Raw genomic sequence first — 20,542 nt, forward strand, 5'->3', positions numbered from 1 at the left:
GGGAACATGTTTTCAGAAAAGATCAACTTCTAATGTGAAATTTGTCTAAAGCATCTTTACATTGCTGGCAATAGCTAAAAAGTTTTAACAAAAGTTACCATTGATATATCTTGAGTAATAGTGTCTTTATATTGTGTTTCAACTTAGCTACACCTCATAATTAAAAGCTCTTGGAAATATAGTGTTAATCATGAATATATATTGGTTTGGCTTTGAATAAGGTAACCAAAGAGATAGCTAAGTAGTTAAGCTTTGAGAAGACATATTTGAAGATGTCAGAAGTTATTCCACTACATTCCCACGGATGATCTGGCCTCCTCCAGTCATTAGGCCCCACTATCCGTAGCAGAAAAGTTTACAGAATCTAACACTGCCCCCTCCCCTGCTGTGTGCCTCTGTGGCCTGGGTTGAAGCATAACTGACTTACCAAAACTTTGATTCAGAACTTCATGAAATTTATCTCACACATTTCTGAGAAATGATTCTTACAGGCAGTCTGTGTTTTTACTGAGCTGTCACAAAAAGAAAATAGTTAACTAAATACAGTAGTGCCCTTGCTCAGCATGTATGAAGCCCTTGTTTTCATCCACAGTGCCACACAGGTTAAATAAATAAATAAGTAAATAAATAAATAAATAAATAAATAAATTCTGCAGTTAAGAAGAGGCAGGTAGAAAAGAGCATCAGAAGAGAAGACATGAACTAAGATGGAGTGTTCCATTGAATAGGAGGCAGTAATAGAACATCAACAGGTAGAGGGTGCTTAATAATTGTTGGCAGCGTGCCACTCTCCTTCTATTAGACCCTCGATTGTCTACATGACGCAAGAGAAGTCTTGCTGAAAGACAAAAAGAAACAGTGTGCATAGGCTCCATTACAGGATGGGAATGAGGCTGCTAGGAACTTGGCCAGCTGTACCTCTAAACAGGAGCAGATAGAAAGCTCTGGGAATTCATACAAGACTGCATAATCTTTGAGTCAGAAATCCAGAAGTCTGAAGCTCTGCCATGCCCTCTGATTTTTCCTCAGACAATGAGTTTCTTGCTGCTTATTGTAAATGCATGTAGCTCCTATGATTTGAGAGAGCTGGACAGGCCTGTCCTGGTTGGCAATGGGAAGTTTTATTATGTTTTTGAAGATAAAGCAACTTCTGATCTTGTAGTGCTTGTTTTCCTAACTAGACATTCAAACAGTCAATGAAGTCTTTAAACTACATGAGTAATCACTATGCACTAGGATCCAGGACCTTTAAGAGTAATCTTTGTGTTTCCAGTCACCAACATGCAAGATGTGTGCTTATGTGTAGTATAGTTCAGAGTTACTGTCACTCTTCTGAAGACCTGGCCCTAGTCAGCATCTGACAATACAATATCTTATTCATGTTAATGTCCTCGAGCAGTCACTGTGCCCTAACGTGGAACAGAGGTTGCTCCCTGGAGAGGTTTCTAAGTGTGTAGCCTCAAGATTCACTGATAATTATACATTTAAAATAAAATGAGTATTTATAAAACAAAGTGTTGAAAATGTAATTCTTTAAGAAGAAAAACGGACTTTTTAGTTAATATTGTGTTTTTTTAATCCCAAGGCTCAGGGGGTATCATGGAGGAGAGTGTAGACAGACTGTAAGTACCAGAAGTAGTGGGCATCTGTATTGAAACATTATTTTCTGGACATGACAAGACCATTGCACACATGAACTCACAGACATTGTGACTGCAAGCACAAGACTATATGAGATCAAGTCATTCGCAGGTGAGGGAGGGATTTATGAAGTTTCACCTTAACTAAGGAGCTGTTGGTAATTGATGGCTGTTTGGGGTGAGAATGTAAGTTTTCTTCAAGGTCCCCAAGGTTTGATGAGTGCTCCTATTTCCATGTACTTAGAGACAGCACCAAGTGACTCACAAGATTAAGTTAAGTCGCACATGAAGTTGGAAGGGAGAAGTAATGGGTAGGGTAGAGGAGGAAGGGAGGAACAGGATGGGAGAAAAATGGAGGGGGACTAGCCAAAACATTATATTCATACATAAAGCCATCCTTCCTAGAGACAGCAGTGAACACTTATCACCTGACTGATGAATATATTAAATGAAAAACACAGTTCCTTCACATGACCCAACTCACTTAAAGAATTTCTGGGTTTGGGAGTTCAAACCTGATATCCCAGCACTTGTGTCTATAAATCAGGAAGGTTTCCATGAGTTTGATGCTAGTATAAGCTAAAGGTGAAACCAAGTCTCCAAACAAATAATAATACAATAAAATAAAAGTATTTACTTATTTACTTAGATCCTAGGATATCCTTTTCATTCTATCATAACAATTTATTCAAATTAGCTAAAGGGTAAAAAATTTGATTTTAATATACTAAAATTATCACAACAGCTGGAATCACATGGGAAGCCTTTTGAAACAAATCACTAGATCATATATTATAGAGTATATTTAGAATATATGTGATTAATATATAAATGATATGATATATAACATACAGTATATTTCTTATAGTTTTTAAGGTAATAAATTATTATTTTGAAATGTCTACATGATCATCTGAAATGAGGACAGAGTTCAGGGTGCAGGGTTTAAGGATTGCTGGGCTCCCTGTCTTTCTACCTGGGGTCCAAGGCTGCCACATGCAGCTACCAGCCTCTGTGTCTCCAGCTGTATTGTCTTAAGTCTCTTACTGTGCTTGATTACCATAGGAACTATTATTCTACCCAAGAGTCATCTGAGGACTGTACTAACAGACACAAATCTGTTCTCATACATGGCTTTGACATTACAGTATACGTGTCGAAGAACTGCTGACTACCTACTGTGATCTGAACACTGAGGTTACAGCAGAGATTGAAATTAACTAAATTCCTTGCATGAACCAAGAAACAAAGAAACACATGCAATGTTTAAGGAAAAATTCAGATACATCATGCTGTCAGGAAATGAGAGAACCAGTGGGAGGTCCACAGAGTGGAGTTGGTGATGAGAGAAAGTGGGTAACAGAAGGATTTCAGATGCTCTGACATCTGAGAAAGGTACAAGATGTACAGTGGAGAAAAGCAAGGCCAGTAGCCATGGCTCCCATATGGGATTGGCACCAACTCTGCTCACTCCAGGCTATTGTTTGTCCACAGTATAGGCAGGCAGTATAATTATGAATCCATCCTTTACAAACTCCTTGACAAAACGATATGCAGAAAAATACAGTTTTTCCAAGTACCCTTCAATTTCAAAGCTCAACAATTTCCAATCACAGGTACTTCCCCTAACTCAGAACAACCAAGGAATCTTGGTGACGTTTCCTTTAACTCTCTAACACAATAGCTTCTTGGACAAATGACCACCATATGAAATATAATTCTAACATTGATGCTAGACCTGTGATTCAATAGCATAAAGCTTTTCTCTGGTGTAAATAATCTTTTCATTACCATTTAAAAGGTCACTTCTGCAAAGGTGTAAAACTCGGAGAGAAAGGAAAATGCATAACAGCCTCAGTCCATGACAAGTTAATACGTTAAGGATAATTCTAGTTAACCTCACCTGGAATCCTCAGGTAATAATAACTCTATGCTGTGACCCAGGCTGCCTCCAATTAACTTTTGTGTAACTGGGGTTACAATGGAAAATAACACTTCACTTTTCTTATGTGCCCTTTCAATGCAGGGAACCAATCAAGTCCTCATGTTAACTCCACCCAGGAAGGCACATCAGCATAGAGACCCCTTCTGTATTCATCTCCTCTAAGGCTCAAGAGATGAAATACCAGCCTGAATATTTCACTTAAATAAAGCTATATCATCTCCTTGTCTTTTTTTTTTTTTTTGCTTATTTTTTTCCTATTGCCAGTTAAGGATGTTTATGCAGTTTTAAACAGCTCGTAATGTTTTACCCTGAGAAAAAAATCATAATAGCTGTTTTCATATCTCTAAATGAACTATGCATAATTTCAAATGGAATATGGATTCCCTTGTGCAATTACTGAGCTGTGACAACATTCATCTGTTTGGTAACTGGAGGGAAAGGTAATGTCCCCAGTCCTCCAGGCTAATTAGATAATGCAAGCTTTGGCAAACCACACCAGCTTTGAGACCAAGGGTCACTTGTGACTCACAGTGTGTTACCAACAGCTTCAATCAGACACTCCCCGAAGAGAAAAGGCTGGGTAATAACCTAATAGATTGAGACTCTTCATGGAGCTGGGAACCTCAAAGACCAGGGCTTACTTTATCCAATGACCTTAAATATCCTTATTTTTATCTTGGTCTCAACGCTCAGAGCAGTCACTCCTATGTGATCGAAGATTGACTTTGGCATATATGCCTGGCATGATTAATCCATGGGCTCTCATAATATCCAGGAATGAGATGGGCATCCACACCAGGTTGTTATCACTCTACAGAATACATGTAAGGGTGGTAAAAATGAGCTTTGGACATTGCATTCACTGTAGGGAACTTCCAACAGCTGGATAAATGTCCCCACAGTCAGCATTGAGTAGATTGCACCCCCGGTACGGAACTCACTCATAGCTTGTCAAATGCTTCTACAGTCTATTTTGAGAACTATTTGAGACTTAGAGAAGTGTGATACCCACTTCTCCGTACCTGTTAGAGACACGGCGTCGTCTTTTTATAGAAATAGAGAAGAGCTCAATTTTTATCTCTTTGCGATCAGTGAGTCAATCCGTCATCAGGCGTCAGTAAGGGGTCATTCAGAGGAAGAATGAGGACATCTTCACACTTGAAAAAGGCCAGGCTATAAAACCTATGGATTTTAATTGCTATGGATGCCATCCAGAGAAATGGCTATGAGTCACTGAGATGTGCCCTCTCAACACCCTTAAGGTGTTGGTGACTCAAAGGCTGGGAAGCAGACATACTGTATCTAAAACAGTGCTGGCTGATCCATGAAGCAGGCTCAGCATGGCTGGTCAGAAGGCAGGCATTTCAGAACCATCAGGTACACACAGTATTCCCACGGAACAGTGTGTATGAAAAGGTTCAGAATACAGACATTACATTGCAATATTAACATCAATGTACAGAAAATATTTCTGGTGCTTGTATTCAATAAATACAGCAATAAAGCTAAATTCACTCATTTCATTTTGGTGCTTAGAGCTGGCTGTTTGACAGTTGTAAAATGATGTGTGTGTTGTTAATTTTATCTGTGTGTGTGTGTGTGTGTGTGTGTATGTGTGTGTGTTATACGGGGCATGTAACATCCTCAGAACAAGTCTAGACAGGTGAAATCAGCTGATGTGATGGTTTGAATATTCTTAGCCCAGGGAGTGGCCCTATTTGGAGATGTGGCCTTGTTGGAGGAAGTGTCACTGTAGGAGTAGACTTTAAGACATTTGTCCTAACTGCCTAGAAGCCAGGCTTATCCTGTTTCCTTTTGGAACAAGATACTGAACTCTCAGCCCCTCCTGTCCATGCTTGCCTAGGTGCTGCCATGCTCCTACCTTGATGATAATGGACTGAATCTCTGAAGCTGTAAGCCAGCCCCAGTTAAATATTGTCCTTATAAGAGTTGCCTTGGTCATGGTGTCCACAGCAGTGAAACCCTAACTAAGGCAGCTGACATGACATTGTGCAGGAGCTACGAACCTGTCCAAACATGGGGGAGGGGATAAAGTGATTCTGAGTTTAAAACTTCTGGTTTCTTCTCCTGAATGGCCTCATTCTGCTCACTATAAATCTGGGAGTCATCGATGTTCCTATAAGTAAGCCCAATGATTCTGTTCTCCATCCAGCTAGCCTTGGGCTCTCTCTTCTCATTGGTCTGTGGTTGGTAACCTATCAAGAGAGTTGTTTACAAGTCTTTCCAAAAAATAAAATAAAATAACAATCTCTCTTGGTCAGCAGATAAAAGGTACTTTGGGCCCCTAGGAGTCGAGCCTGTTTGCTGTCCCTTATGCTGTCTATCCTTCTATCTTTCTGCACTTAGTCATTAGAGAGCAAGCTGATGCCTCTGTGAAACAGGGCCAGGAATCAAACACACAGACTCATCCCCATCCTCCTGGCATTATTTTCTGTTTGAATGTGGTTTATCCAGAGTCTGCTGTGTGACCCGAGGTGTGCTGCTATTAAACAGTGGATGACAGCTTTAACATGGGCAGGGGTGGGAGCAGCAAGAACTTGAGGAAACCTGTTGATCATCCTCTTTCTTCCTCTTCCCTCCCCTCCTTGGCCCTGCTCTCTCTTGCCCACTGGAGGAAGTGGAGAAAACCTTGGTGGCTTTGAACTGGAAGAAATCAGTGATTGAAGGATTTTACAGAGCTCAGAGACAGGGTAAGCCATGCTGAAAGCAGGATTTTATCAATGATTTTGAGGCAAGGTTTTGCTATGTAGCCCACAATATCCTTGGTTTTGAGATCAAGAGGCCCCAGACTGCTAAGTGCTCATCTTATAGGGCCACCATCAGGTCAAAAGCAGAAGCAGAATTGACAAACTTGGATATCAAGCTGAGATGTACAGGCCATGTGGGAACCTGATCTATCATTTCTTTTCTCTGGTTATAATGAAGTGTTGCTAATAAAGAGAGAGAGAGTGCACCTAAACTAACTAATGTTGAAACATCTTGCCTTTTCAGATGGCAAGAGATACTTCACATCTGGAAAAAGCTGCTGGAGTTATCAGAAGTGGAACAGCATTGAATGTGACCACATGGCCCCATTGACAAGTTATGCCACAGAAAACAGGCTGAGAGGACCTGGTGGAGCCACAAAGTCTGAGTGCTCAGCCACTGCCAGGTATAATGCACATGACTGAGGAGGCCTTTTCTCACTTTTGCCTCATCTTCAGGGTTCCCAAGAATTTGAAGACCACACATCCTGTCCTCTCAGTAGATGCAAAGGCATGGAAGGCTCATATCACTCCTCTGGATAGAGCTGGGAGACTGGTAAGGGACATGTACACAAGCACAGAACATTAGGTAGCTCTTTTCACATCTGGACTCTAGGATGAACTGAACTTTTCTCCAGAGGGCAAAGTAGCAGTTGCTAAAAGCAGGAGAGAACAGGCCAGCCAGGGGAGAGGAGAAAAGAGTCAACAGATAGTAGGCATTACTTAGCAAGTCCTGGTAGATAACTTGTACACTAAATGATGAGCCTGTGTTGTATATTTTCAAAAGTGTAACCACAGAAATTATGAGGTATCTCACACCTGTGATCTCAGGACAGAGGAAGCAGAGTGTGGAGAATGCTATGTTTTAGGGAAGCCCATATGTTAACCCTGATGTGACTGTCACTCACTCAGGAAGACAGGCACAGAAACATCCCAGCCCTCTGCCAGCAGGCACTATGTTACATTAATTGAATTTGAGAATAAATAAATAAGTGGAATTAATTGAATGCAGGAAATGCATGTTAAAGTATTAAAGACAAGGATTCACTTAATAAATATGTAGTTGAATCTGAAGAAACTTTATATCTAGACTTTCTATTTACTTAAAATATTAAATGCTTTCCAACTCTGCTTAATTAGAAATTTTACCATAAAATGGGTTAACATTAGTCTTGTTTGGCTTTTTTTTTCAAATATTGAAAGAACATATGAGCGTGTGTGTATGTGTGTGTGTGTGTGTGTGTGTGTGCTGATCTACTATAAAATCTACCAGTATGAGATATATAGTGGTTTAATATTTTCTTTTAAATTTGTATTGCATGTAATTTATTTATTTTGGAGAGTGGTATATAGGTACCACAGTAGACCTGTGGAGGTCAGGGCACAACTTGTGAGAGTCAGTTCTTTCTTTCTATCACATGGAAGGACGGAATTCCTATGGGAAGATTTAGCAATAAATACTCTGACTCACTGGCTCATTTTTTAGCCATATTTTTGTTGTTGTTTTTGTTGTTGTTGTTATTTATTGATTGATTGATTTACTTTATATCCAGATCACATCCCCCTACCACCTTTCCTTCCAGTCCCACCCTTACAAATAACTTTCCCCATTTCCCTCTCTCATCTCCTCAGAGAACTGGAAGCCTCCCTTGAGTACACCCACACTAGCACATCCAGTTGCAGTAGGACTAAGCATATTCTCTCCCAGTGAGGCCCAACCAGGCAGTCCAGTTAGGGAAAGTGATTCTAAAGGCAGGCAACAGAGTCAGAGACAGTCCCAGCCCCAATTGTTAGAGGATTCACATGAAGACCACGCTGCACATCTGCTAGGGTGTTTAGGTCCAGCCCCGCATACTCTTTGGTTGGTGGCTCAGTCTTTGTGAGCCACTGTGGAAAACAACATGAAATTAAAAGGTACTGAAGGTTTTATCTTGTTTGCTGTAGCAAATGCCAGTGAACTGTATCCTCTATTAGGAAACTATCCCAAGAAATTGCTCCAGGTAGAAAAGAACATTATTCTAGAATGTTAAAGGGGATAATTAAATCAAAATATATCTAACTGACAGAGCCAAAAAGCAATTAAAGCAATCCCTTACTGTTGGGGTGCTGGGATGTTTCTATACCTGTCTTCCTGGGTGAGTGACAGTCAAATCAGGGTTAGCCTATGGGCTTCCCTACAATGTAGCATCCTCCTCCCTCTGCCTCTTCTGTCCCAGGACCACAGGCATGAGATAGCTCATGATTTCTGTCATTCCATCTTTGAAAATACACAGCACAGGGCCATCATTTACTGTTCATATTATCTACCAGGACTTCCCAGTTCAAAGGACTGAAGTGTTTTCTTTCAAAACATGATATTAAAAAAAAAAGCCATGAACATCCACAAGGAAGAGTCAACTGGGCTTCTCTGGCAGGCAGTGCTCGGGCAGGGCCCTTTGTAAACTGTTGCTGTGACTGTTGATCAGTGCGGGCATTGTGTGTGGAAAAATATTATAAATACAACAACACAAAATCCAGCCATCCTTTTAAAACGTTATAAGGGTCAGGGGTTGGGAAGGTGGCTTAGTGTTAAAAAATCTTCTGGTGCTAAGTTTATGGACCCCCCAGGATCCATGTAAAAGTCAGGCCTGGCAGGTCTAGAACCCAATACTGAGGTACAAAGTCACACATATCCCAAGGAAGCATGAAAGGGTGGCTCAAATAGACCCCATAATAAAAAAAATTAAGGTGGAGAACTATTAGGAACATTATTCAGCATTGAACTCTGATCTCCATGCATGCATGCATGGGTAAACACACCTATGTACACACATGAACAAAACTGATAACTGACTAAATGTCTACATTGAAGGGTAAGACGTTATTTATGGAACATTCTATGGTCCACTTAGTACTTTATTTTTCTTTAAAACCTATCAGTTCATACAGGTTATTTTATGAGATAGATGCAAAAAATGACATAAAGTCCAAACCTAGTTTTCTTTTAATTTCAAAATATTTTTCATTCATAGCAGTTAAGTCAATTTTCTGTTAGGCTCTATGATTTCTAAGATTTAGGCAGGATTCATATATCTCATAAAAGAAGAATATTGATATTTTATTTCTGTTTAATTTCATATATATCATTTGAAGAAAGTTGACTATGGTGATAGTCACTATTTTCTTTGGTAAACCACATCATAGTGTAGTTTAAGGAATATACTATGAGCTGGCAAGACAGTGTGGCAGTTACTACACTGATGACCGAAGTACCACCATAATGTTGGAAAGAGATGACCATCTTCTCAAAGTTATCCTGGCCTCCACAGGAACCATGGCAGGTTTGTGAGCTGAGACATATCCACACACATACATATGTAATTAAATAAATGTAAATGATATGAAAGACCTTTGGTTAATAAATGGAGATCTGAGACCATGGTGAAAAATTTTTACCGTTACTCATTGCATTCACAGTGCCACCAAAGGGCTAGGAGTGTAAGGTTTGTTTAAGGTTTTCATGTGCATAAAAATGTGTACACTGCACACATATGAATAGAACTACCAACATATGATGTATATGTGCTCCTCTGCATATGCATATGTGTTTGTGTGAGCTCAGTGTATCAGATTTACTCATAGCTATCATACCATGAAAACTTTAGTATCCATAGAGGAATCACATCCTACCAAACCTTGAGGAACTTTCTTCTGACCCACATCATCATGAAGACACACATATTACCAAATCCTTCCCTTGCTACTAACCATGCCTTCCACTTAAACTTCACCCTGTGTTCAGGAGAATATCCTGGCCTGGGGAGAGTCTGGGCCACCTTACCTCGGCAGATGGGTCGGTGGTCACTCCATGCTGCAAGGGTCTCGGTGACTCTTTGACAGGTGATGCCCTTGGCACCTTGGAGTACATAATTGTCCTCACAGGAGAACTGCACATTTGCACCAACCCTAGACAGCACCAAGAAGAAGACAGTCCAAAATTACCAACAGAAGGAGGACACCAACAGATGATCTAATGCTGTCACTTAGCTCTAACAATGTAGCATACCCAGTAATACACAGGAGACTGTCTTGTGTGATGATAGTTACAGAAATTTTAGAGTAGGTCACAGGTAGTCCAGGCTAACCTTGACCTTGCTACACAAATGAGGATATGATTGAACTCTCTAAAGATTATGCTGAGAGGTCATCTTGCAAACCTTAAGGGTCACCTCAAAAAATACAAAGAAGAAGAAGAAGAAGAAGAAGAAGAAGAAGAAGAAGAAGAAGAAGAAGAAGAAGAAGAAGAAGAAAGTAGAGGTAGTAGTCAAAAAATTTTAAAGGTATTTATTTATTTATTTATTTATTTATTTATTTAGTGTTCATGGGTGTTTTACCTGCATGTATATCTGCATACAATGTATATACAATAGCCCTAGAATTCAGAAAAAGAGGCTGGGTTACAGATGTTTTGTGAGCTGCCATGTATGTGCTCAGAACTGAACTTGGGTCCTCTGTAATAGCAACTGGTGCCCTTAATTGCTTCAGCATCCAAGGAAGGTTTATGGATTAAACAGGAATATACATATGAGTGAATGTTGGACTCTGAATTATGTGACTAAATGCTTTACAGAAGCAAGGAAAGAAAGAGTCCAAGAAAATGTCTCTGCAAAGGACCTATATTCCAACCATCAACTTTCACCATACCCCCTAGAACATTCAGAAATATATCTTACAGAAACAGAAGCATTTATCATTTATCTTAGGGAAGAGCAATACATTCATCCTAGAATTAGATGAAAGACTGTTTGGCTCCAGACACAAACCTAAAAACAGGAAGCCTGATTATTGGAACCAGTGATAGGGCATAGGCAGGCCAGCATGGCAGTTTGACAGGAGTATGAAACACCGTACATGTTAGAGGGTAAGGTAATGTGTGAGGCCACCATCACACTGAGGACATCGAATTCTTCTCTGCCTACCATCTGAGTGGACAGCTGGAGTGTTTCGCTGTCCCACTGGTCAGCTGTTATAGGAAGCAATTCTACCCAGATACATTTTGAGGGAACATGAGTAAAAGCAGGAATCTTTGGGGAAGAGATGACAGCAATCCATGAAGATCCATGAAGTCGATAATAGATAAAATATAAGGGAAGAAATAAGCATACTTCCTTTCCTGCTGATGGAACAGAGGCATCTCACAAGGGATATTGGAATTAGTATTTCTCAAGCCTCATGATAAATCATCCCACAATTCCATGCTACTCTTTCTGGTGATAGTCCTGAAGGTGTCAAAAAGTCATTAATTCTGAGTCAACCCAACTGGCAAAATTCATGGATTAATGACCTAAGTACCTTTCCATCTTGAAGGAAAATTTCAGCTTCATAAGAATTAATATACAAACTGGTGCCTATTTAAGAGAGTGTGAAGTACATGGAATTTCCAATTTATTAGTCCAAAAATCTGTCTTTATACCACATGCCAAGAACAACTGGCCTTCTGTAATACAGATTTTGAAAAAAATGATAGATATTAAATATGAGCTTTTAAGATAAAATGTGTTGAAATCACACATAATTCTGTCCCATTGCCAGTATGACTGTCTCCAAAGACCTTTAAAATTTGTAGTCATTCTCCCATAACCCCTGGTGATTAGATTTTATTTCAACATCTAAACTATAGTTAACAAATTATATAAATCTACCAATTTTGTCTTAAAACCAATTATTACATATCTGTTACAGTTTACTTCCTATCTACCTGTCTTTACTTGAATTTCTATATTTTCATTACTCCTGAACATATGCACATTGAACAGATACTATGTCATACTCTAGGAATCTGATGGGCAGAAATAAATAAAATATACTACGTCTCAGTCTCAAGGAGATAACAGAAGAAAATAACAATTAGTAGACCTTAATAAAAATGAATGTGAAGGAACCAAAGTGATAATGATTAGAACTTGGGTAGCAGAGAAGGAACAACTTGACAGTCTGGCACAATGTTCTGTGGCCCTCTTAATCTGAGATGCTAATTGCTAACACGCTGTTTCAAGGGTGGGAGATAGGAGGAGAGGGAAACGGAGTTAGTGGATCTGCCTGCCACCTGCTACACTGCAATCAAATCACAGGCCAAATTGACTGTGAGGGTCTCTGCTTTTCCTTTAAGTATTGAAAAGGAATAGGAACCTAAAATCCCCAAAGCACAGACAAAATAGACAAATGAGGTTCCAAACCTCAAATCTTCAGTATAGAAAAGAAAAATATTTACAGAGTGAAGAGACGATATACCAAAAGGGAGAAAACACGTTAGATCCAGATACAATATACAGATGGCTCAAAGCAAGAGTGAACCAATGTCAGATCTTAAAGCGTGTAGAGACAGACTTCAGAGTATGATGGCCATTCCTGGGCATCTATCCAATAGACTGTATTCTACTACGGAGATATATGCTCAGCCATGTCCATCACTTCTCTGTTCACAATAGCCAGGATACGGAAACAGCTGAATGGAGGGTGAAATGTGGTGGCTATATGTGATGCAATGCTGTCCAGCCATAAAGAAAGAGGCAATCAGCTAGAACCAGAAAGCATACTTGTGAAGGTAACCCCACATCCAGAAAGTGGGACTAAGCATCAGATCTCCAACTTTGTCTGCTCAATTTGGATTCGAGGATCCAACAGAAATCAGGAAGCTAGAAATCATCATTGGTGGGAAGTGGGCAGAAAGATCTTAAGGAGGAGGGGAGAATCATAGAAAAAGGTGAAATGAGGAAAGGTGGATAAATGGAGCAGGAGGTTTAGGTGAGGACATGGATGGGTATTGGGAAAGAAGAAAGGGTAGAGGAGAACTAACTAAAATCAAGGACATTTGAGAAAGCCATATGTAATTTTATAAGTTACAAACACAGACACACACAAAGACACACACAAAGGCACACCACACCGCACACACACACACACACACACACACACACACACACACACATCATTTTCATATAAAATCATTTAGGATTGCTCTTACAGGGGATTATGTTTATGTCAGGATCCAGATTGTTAAACAAAAAGCCCAGAGTTAGTGTGTGTCACTTCTCCTCTAGTTGTTGACGGGGGTGGGGGGTGTCCTGGAGAACCCTTAAATAATACAGGTCAGTGCTATTACTTACTCTTGGTTCCTCATAAGAATGTGGTGGCAATAATGGTATTATAGCACACAACTTTAGTCCTAGCACTTGGGAGACTGCGGCTGGTTGGTGGATCTCTGTGAGTTCCATGCCAGCCTGGCCTACTTAAGGATTTCCAAGTCTTCTAGAGCTACATATGGAGATTCTGTCTAAAAACAAATAAAGAAATACATATTGCTTATGATACCACAGACATTTGTTAACAGACACAGAGAAGTCAGGCATATACTTATTAGGAAATTTCAGCAACAGTTTTAGGCAGTTATAAACACTGAACTACAAGCACTGGAGTGGCAAGACATACCACTAGGGATTTCATGGTAGCAAGAGTTTCACAAACGTTATGAAGGTGACTCACCTCTCTGCTTGGACTGCAGCATGGCTTCACTGGAGGAAACATACACCTGATACTGAAACACTACCAAGGAACAAGGGAAAAAGGAGGTCCCAGGCCTTGGAGGTGAATCTACTGCAATTACTTTGCAAAGTGGGCACAGTGTCAAAGTAGTCCCCTACACTGTGTCTCTATATGAACAGCATTGCTCTCTGACTTCATCAGAGCAGGGTTTTTTTTTTTTTTTTTGGTCTGTGTATTGCAAAGTAGTTGATGCAGAAACTCACAACTGATCAGAACATAGGAAACAAGTTTCAGTGCTGTGCTCAGCCACACATGGGACATCTATATCAACTGCCCCAAAGGTTTGGGACAATCATGGATGAGAATGTGGAAACATTATAAGATTTAGATATCAGGGAGGACATGAACAAAACATTGTCTGCAAGTCCTGATAGGACAACACACTCAGGAACCCATGGTTAGTATAGATAAAGCCAGTAAGCATTCCAACACAGAAGGAGGAAAAGTTCATGAGGTTGCAAAACCTAACTTTGGACTTAAGTGCAGTTGACAGAGTCTAGTGGAGAGTTTGACCCCTGGTAGGTCAAGCATGTACCCATGGATGTCTCCAAACCCATTCATGTATGGACAATTCAAACTGGGCTATGAAATTGGGAGAAGTAGAACAGTGAGTGAGTGGAGTGGATGAATCAATTATTATAATACATTTTCAAAAGAATTAGTAAAATATATTTAAAGAACCACAAAAAGATATTGAATGATATTGAAAAGTTGTATTGGTCTGTGATGATGCAAAACAAAAAAAATAAGGGAAGTCTTGTGTACTATTAGGAGGAATGTAAATAAAGTAGTATAACCACTGTGGAAAATGACATGAAAACTCTAGAGAGCTTTTCTTTTTTTGGACTATTATGTGCCCCAGTATCCAGGTTGGCCAAACAGATGAATGAAGCAGAATCAATATCAGAGTGATGTGTGCATTTCCAGCTTTGGAAATTGCAAGCACAATCCAGAACCAAGTGAACAACAGCAGATAAATACAGACAAATGAAGTGTAGTTTGCACCCAGAAGGCAAACAGAGGGACCTCCTGCTACTCGCAACACCACAGATAAATCATGGGGCCACTTTGCTTAGGGATAGAAAGATACACTACATACCCTACTTATACCTGAGACGTTACAGACTAGAAGTCACAGAGACACAGAGAAGAATATTGTCATCATGGTCCGGAAGATGGCGACAGCTTCCAGAAATATTGTCCATAGGACAGATAAGCCTAATTACAAGGAGCATGAGTGCTGATGGGCTCATGTGTAGACAGAGAGCAACATTAACACAAAATGCATGACATATTATTCTTTTGAAAATTGCTGACACAGATTTTAAATAACATCATTGGGAATTATGACCAGATGATAACATGCTAGTTATAACGCTGGATTCTGGCACATGCAATGATTACACATTTCAAGATTCATTGTATACCATAGAATATCCCGTTTACATTTTTCAGTTTCGACCCCGTGACTCATCAGTCTCATTTGTGACAGCATTGTAAGTGTCTGGCCAAATTATGAGACTATGCTGCCAGAGATGGCATCCAACAATAAAGCCATGTTTGACTAAGCTACTAGTAGAAATATTTGACAGAATACAAGTTGAACCATGAATAAGGATCATGGTACTTAGTATAAACATGTAACAAGGAATGAAATATAATGCAGAGCCATCTGTAACTAAGGAACCAAGTACTAATCAGATCTAGTTACATCTATAGAGCAGAAAACACTCAAGTGTTTTTCAGTGGAACTACTGTAAGTAAGTGTCTCTTCTAATTTCTAGTAATTATACTATTCTATAAAATTAGAAAGAAAACTGTTAAGATGCCATCCTCAGACTGTCTACTCTTATTAATGGGAGGTTCTGACATGCACAATTTTCTGAAGATACCTTCAGGCATGTGTTCAGGAACCCCTTCCAGCCTTGAGAGAGGAGTGTTCCTAGAACTAGAAAACTGTAGTCAGTCTTTCCCAGAAGGCTTTGCTCCAGTGCTGTCATTATTTCTTTCCAAGCCATTCAGGAAACCACACAAAACTTCACTAGTATTCTGAAATCTTTACAGGGCTTAGTCGAATGGCCTCAATAGATACTGGAACAATTCTGACATTAAAGCATTAAATTTATTAACAATGGCCAGCCTTCTTTCTGACTGCAGGTCGAAATACAGCCCAAGGGGTGACCCTCAAGCAGAGCCGAAGCCAATTGTCTCAGTAATGGACCAAGATAGGGTGGAAAAGAAATACGGTCTGGCTACTAATTTATTGACTTGAGCTTTGGTTTTGTCTTATTCTGGTTCACAAATCAGTTTAGTTTAAAAACCATGTGTGCTTCCTACTTCAAATATACAGCAAACCAAGTTTTCATTGACTTATTATCACTATATTTGAGTCACTGTATATTAGATATATCAGAGTGACTAATCTTGTTTTCATAGCTTTCTTCAGATATGATTCCAGGAAAATATCTAGCTTTTCATTGGCAGAAATATATAGGGCATTTAAAATAATTAGGCTTCATAATGAAGACAAGTATTGGGGAATGAAAAAGCTGTAGATATGTTATGCACTGGTAATATGTAAAGGGCAAGTTTATGTGGAACTATGGAAGCCAGAGGACTTTGCCTTTCAAATAAAATACAGTAGAGAAAAAAATAGTCTCTTCTTGTTTCAACGTTCCCTGCTCTAAAACCCTCATCCCTCAGTTTTCAATCTGTTGAAACACTTCATTCATTGACATTTATTTAACTTTACCTATTGTAATGAGAAGAGACTTCTGAGGTGAAAGAGGTATTTCTAGATATGTTTGATCTAACACAAACTACTTCTAAATATGGAGTTCCTTGAAAATGATTATTTATCAACTTTTCAAAAAATGTTGGTTCAACTAATTGTGGAAAAAAAATCTAAATCTAAATGACTTACGTTTTACATTTAAATCTCAAATTGGAAGGTGCTAATGTGCCTGTGGGCTCACCATTCTCACTGCCCAAGATGGGATAGACAGAACCACTCACCCCTTTCTATAGCCCCCATAACCATCTGCAGAATATGCTGAATAATCCAGAAAGATTTGTAATTCTACTTCAAAATAATTAATTTATTTTTATGAGATTTATTTTATTTACATGTATGTGCATGTGTGTGGGGGTGGTGGTGGTCATAGTGGATAGTTCTGCCATACATGTACATGTTTCCACAGAGTCCAGAAGAGGGCATCAGCTTCCTTTGGATCTAGACCAGTAGTTCTCACTCTTCCTAATGTTATAGTCCTTTAATACAGTTATTCATGTAGTGGTTTCTCCCAAACATGAAATTATTTTTGTTGCTACTTTATAACTGTAATTCTGCTACTGTTATGAATTGTAATGAAAATATCTGATGTGCAGGATATCTAATATGCTATTGTTATGAAAGAGTTACTCAACTCATGAAAGGAGTCATAACCTAAAGATTGAGAAGCACTGATGGAGAGTTTCAGGCAGTCATTTAGAGAGGAAGCCAACTAACATGGTGCTAGAAACCAAACTCTAGTCATCTGCAAGAGAGCTTTTGACCACTGAGCCATCTTTCCAGCCTCAATTTTTATCATTGGTACATAGTGTCTTAGAGTTTCAATTGCTGTGAAGAAACACCATGACCACTGGCATCTCATATAAAGAATAAAATTTAATTGGGGCTGGCTTACAGTTTCAAAGATTTAGTCAATTATCATCATGATGGGAGGCATAGCAGTATTCAGGCAGACATGATGCTGGAGAAGGAGCTGAGAGTTCTATATTTTGATCTGAAGGCAGCCAGAAGACTGTCTCCCAGCCAAATAAGAGGAGGCTCTGGATTACAGTGTCCAGACTTCGGCATATATATGAGACCTGAAAGACCCACCTGTACAATGACATATTTTCTCTCAAAAGGCTACACCTCCTCCAATATGTCACACCTTCTAATAGTGCTACTTTCCATGGGCCAAGAATATTCAAACCACCACATTTAGCAGTAATAAATTAGAGGTCCAATGTAGTATTTCAGTTTATGTTGACAATATACTGTGATCACATGAGAAGGACAATGGCACATCTATCTGTCACCGCAGGAATTGCCCATCTCTTTAGATTTGAAATGTTTAAAATTCTCTCATAGATATTCTGAAATTCAATTAATTGCTGTCAACAAAAGTTCTGCTACTGTGCCTTAGGGCATGACAAGTTATCCCTCCTGTCTAGAAACATCCCCATGTTTGTTAACTAACTCATCCCCCTAAGCGGTAGACAGATTGTTATGTAAGATGTAAGAGAGAGATAATAGATGCAGGAAGGTTGATTATTGAATGACAGATATAGACTAATAAACTTATGATAGTGATGGTAATAGCTAGATACAGGTAAATACAGACTAGAGAGATGAAAGTAAGATAAATAGATAAATAATAGATGACAGACAGATAGATGATAATAAATGATACATGATGGATAAATAAAAGACAGACCATTGTAACTAATAGATATATAGATAGATGATAGATAGATAGATAGATAGATAGATAGATAGATAGACAAACATAAATGAGAGAAAAACTATATATGATAGATGGGTATAGGATAATATATGACAAACAGATGACTGATGTAAGATATACAGACAAGTGATGACGATGATAGATGGTAGGCAAATTAGATAGATGATAAATATATAAATGAAAGATAGATGATATACTGATACATAAATGATACATAGCAGACATAGACAGACACCATGCTATGTCCAAATAGCCCAGTCAGAATATCATAGTGAGCAGTGACTGGCACTAGTCAAGTCCATTTCAACACACATTCCTCCTTCCTATTCAACACAGAAAATACAAACTTTTGAGCCAGGCTTGTCTTCAGTGCTGAACTTAAGCCATGACTTGTCATATGTTTCATGGTAAAGTTAGCCCAGGGGACACAGGATCAGAACTTCTGTAGTCACTTCCCAAGAGATAGAGAGAAGTTGTGCTTCATTGGAAATATTTTCACAAGGTGGAGTTAGAGGGTGGAGGAACACTGAAGAATGTTCATGAGTGTGCATCTGTGACATGAGTATGCACACAATGCATCCACCATGCACATTTAAGTAGACAAGTGTATAGTATGCATGGGTATGTCCCACAAATAAGCATGCATGTACATACAGAGGAGCACATCTACAATGCATGTATATGCACACATGAGTGTGTCCTACCCAAGAATGGATCTATCCAACATGCACACAGATATAGATAATTACATGGGAGTGCACATGTGTACACATGGTTGCATGAGCCAAATGTGCATATGTGTAAACATTGCTGCATGAACTGTAAATGTGCTCACTCACACACATGAATAAGAGGGAAACAGGCCAGTTATAAAAGGAATAGGGGAGCCTAAGAGGACAGGGTTGAAATTATAAGTGAGATGAAGGCTTCAGAATCTTTGAGCCTTGTGTATCCACAATCCCCAAATCTCTCTCATGTGTTTGAGGATCTAGGATACTAAGACACTGTCCCACATCTCTACTAAGGCCTGGGGAATCCTGTGTCTGATGGCATGGAGTCTCTGGAGGGGAAATGGCAATTCATAGAGCACAGAAGAAGGCAGAGCCCTGTGGACTTTGCTGGATATTCTGCTCCTCTCCCACCTCCTGTGACTCCTCACATTGGCCAGCTGACTGAGAAGCCCCGGATCTGGTGCCAGCAAGATCGTTCATCTGGTAATCATAATTGTTACGAAGCCTGATTATCTGAGTTTGATTCTCAAAAACTACATGGTAGAAGAAAAGAACGAACTCCTATGAATTGTCTTCTACCATGTGTGCTCCACCAGAACAGATACATACATACATACATACATACACCTCCCACACACACAGAGACAGATTGTAATGAAAATACATTTTAAAAAGAAGCCACAAACATGGAAAGCATGTCTTTGTCAGGACAGAGGTGACCAGATGAGAGGCAGAGGGACGCTGGTAGAGGAATGCAAAGGATACAGACAAGAACAGTCAAGATGCCGGTCCTCACCTGAGTGTAGGCTCTTTTCTAGACACAGCATTTAAGATCTCATAGAGAATTCAAAAGTCAAATTAATGAGCAATTGATGACCTCCAGTTTTAATCATCAAGAGTGATTGAGTAAAATTGGGATCTTTAAAGTATCTACTGAGATCTTTGTATTCTGCATCACTGAGAACATGTTCCTGAAATTCAGCTTTCTGCTGCCTGCTGTTTGTTGCACTGCCCTCAGCTTGCCTGAGTTCCCTCTGCTTTTGTTATCTTCATTTCTCTCCCCTCCCCCACCTCTCCCATTTATTCCATTATCTTCTTCATCTATCTATACTTTCTTTTAATCATCAAAAATGTTTTCCTTTTATAAGAAAAATGATCTATAAGTTAAAGGTGTTAAAAACTTTCCTGAAACCCAGATAAGGACAATATTGAAGGTAATCTTTAAGAAAAAGAGAATTGACATTTGATGCAAGAAAAGAATGAGGGAGGAAAACCTGTCAGGGACATGTCAATCATTCTTTAACATCTTCAGAGCATTTGAGTCACTCCTCATCCTACACAGAAGGTCCCCAGTGCTCGATCAGAG

At 39.3% G+C, this 20,542-nt stretch overlaps 1 protein-coding gene across 1 annotated transcript in view; it reads right to left on the reverse strand.

The window, feature by feature from the left end:
• The window catches only part of Csmd1 (CUB and Sushi multiple domains 1), a 1,525,237-nt gene that overhangs the window by 418,204 nt on the left and 1,086,491 nt on the right, over positions 1-20,542 (reverse strand). Inside the window, exon 9 of the mRNA XM_028766288.1 lies at positions 10,171-10,295. Within this exon, the coding sequence (XP_028622121.1) occupies positions 10,171-10,295 (125 nt within the window). The remainder of the gene's footprint in view (positions 1-10,170; positions 10,296-20,542) is intronic.

The sequence above is a fragment of the Grammomys surdaster genome, unplaced genomic scaffold (assembly GCF_004785775.1).
Source record: "Grammomys surdaster isolate TR1022 unplaced genomic scaffold, NIH_TR_1.0 167, whole genome shotgun sequence".
Classification (NCBI taxonomy): Eukaryota; Metazoa; Chordata; class Mammalia; order Rodentia; family Muridae; genus Grammomys; species Grammomys surdaster.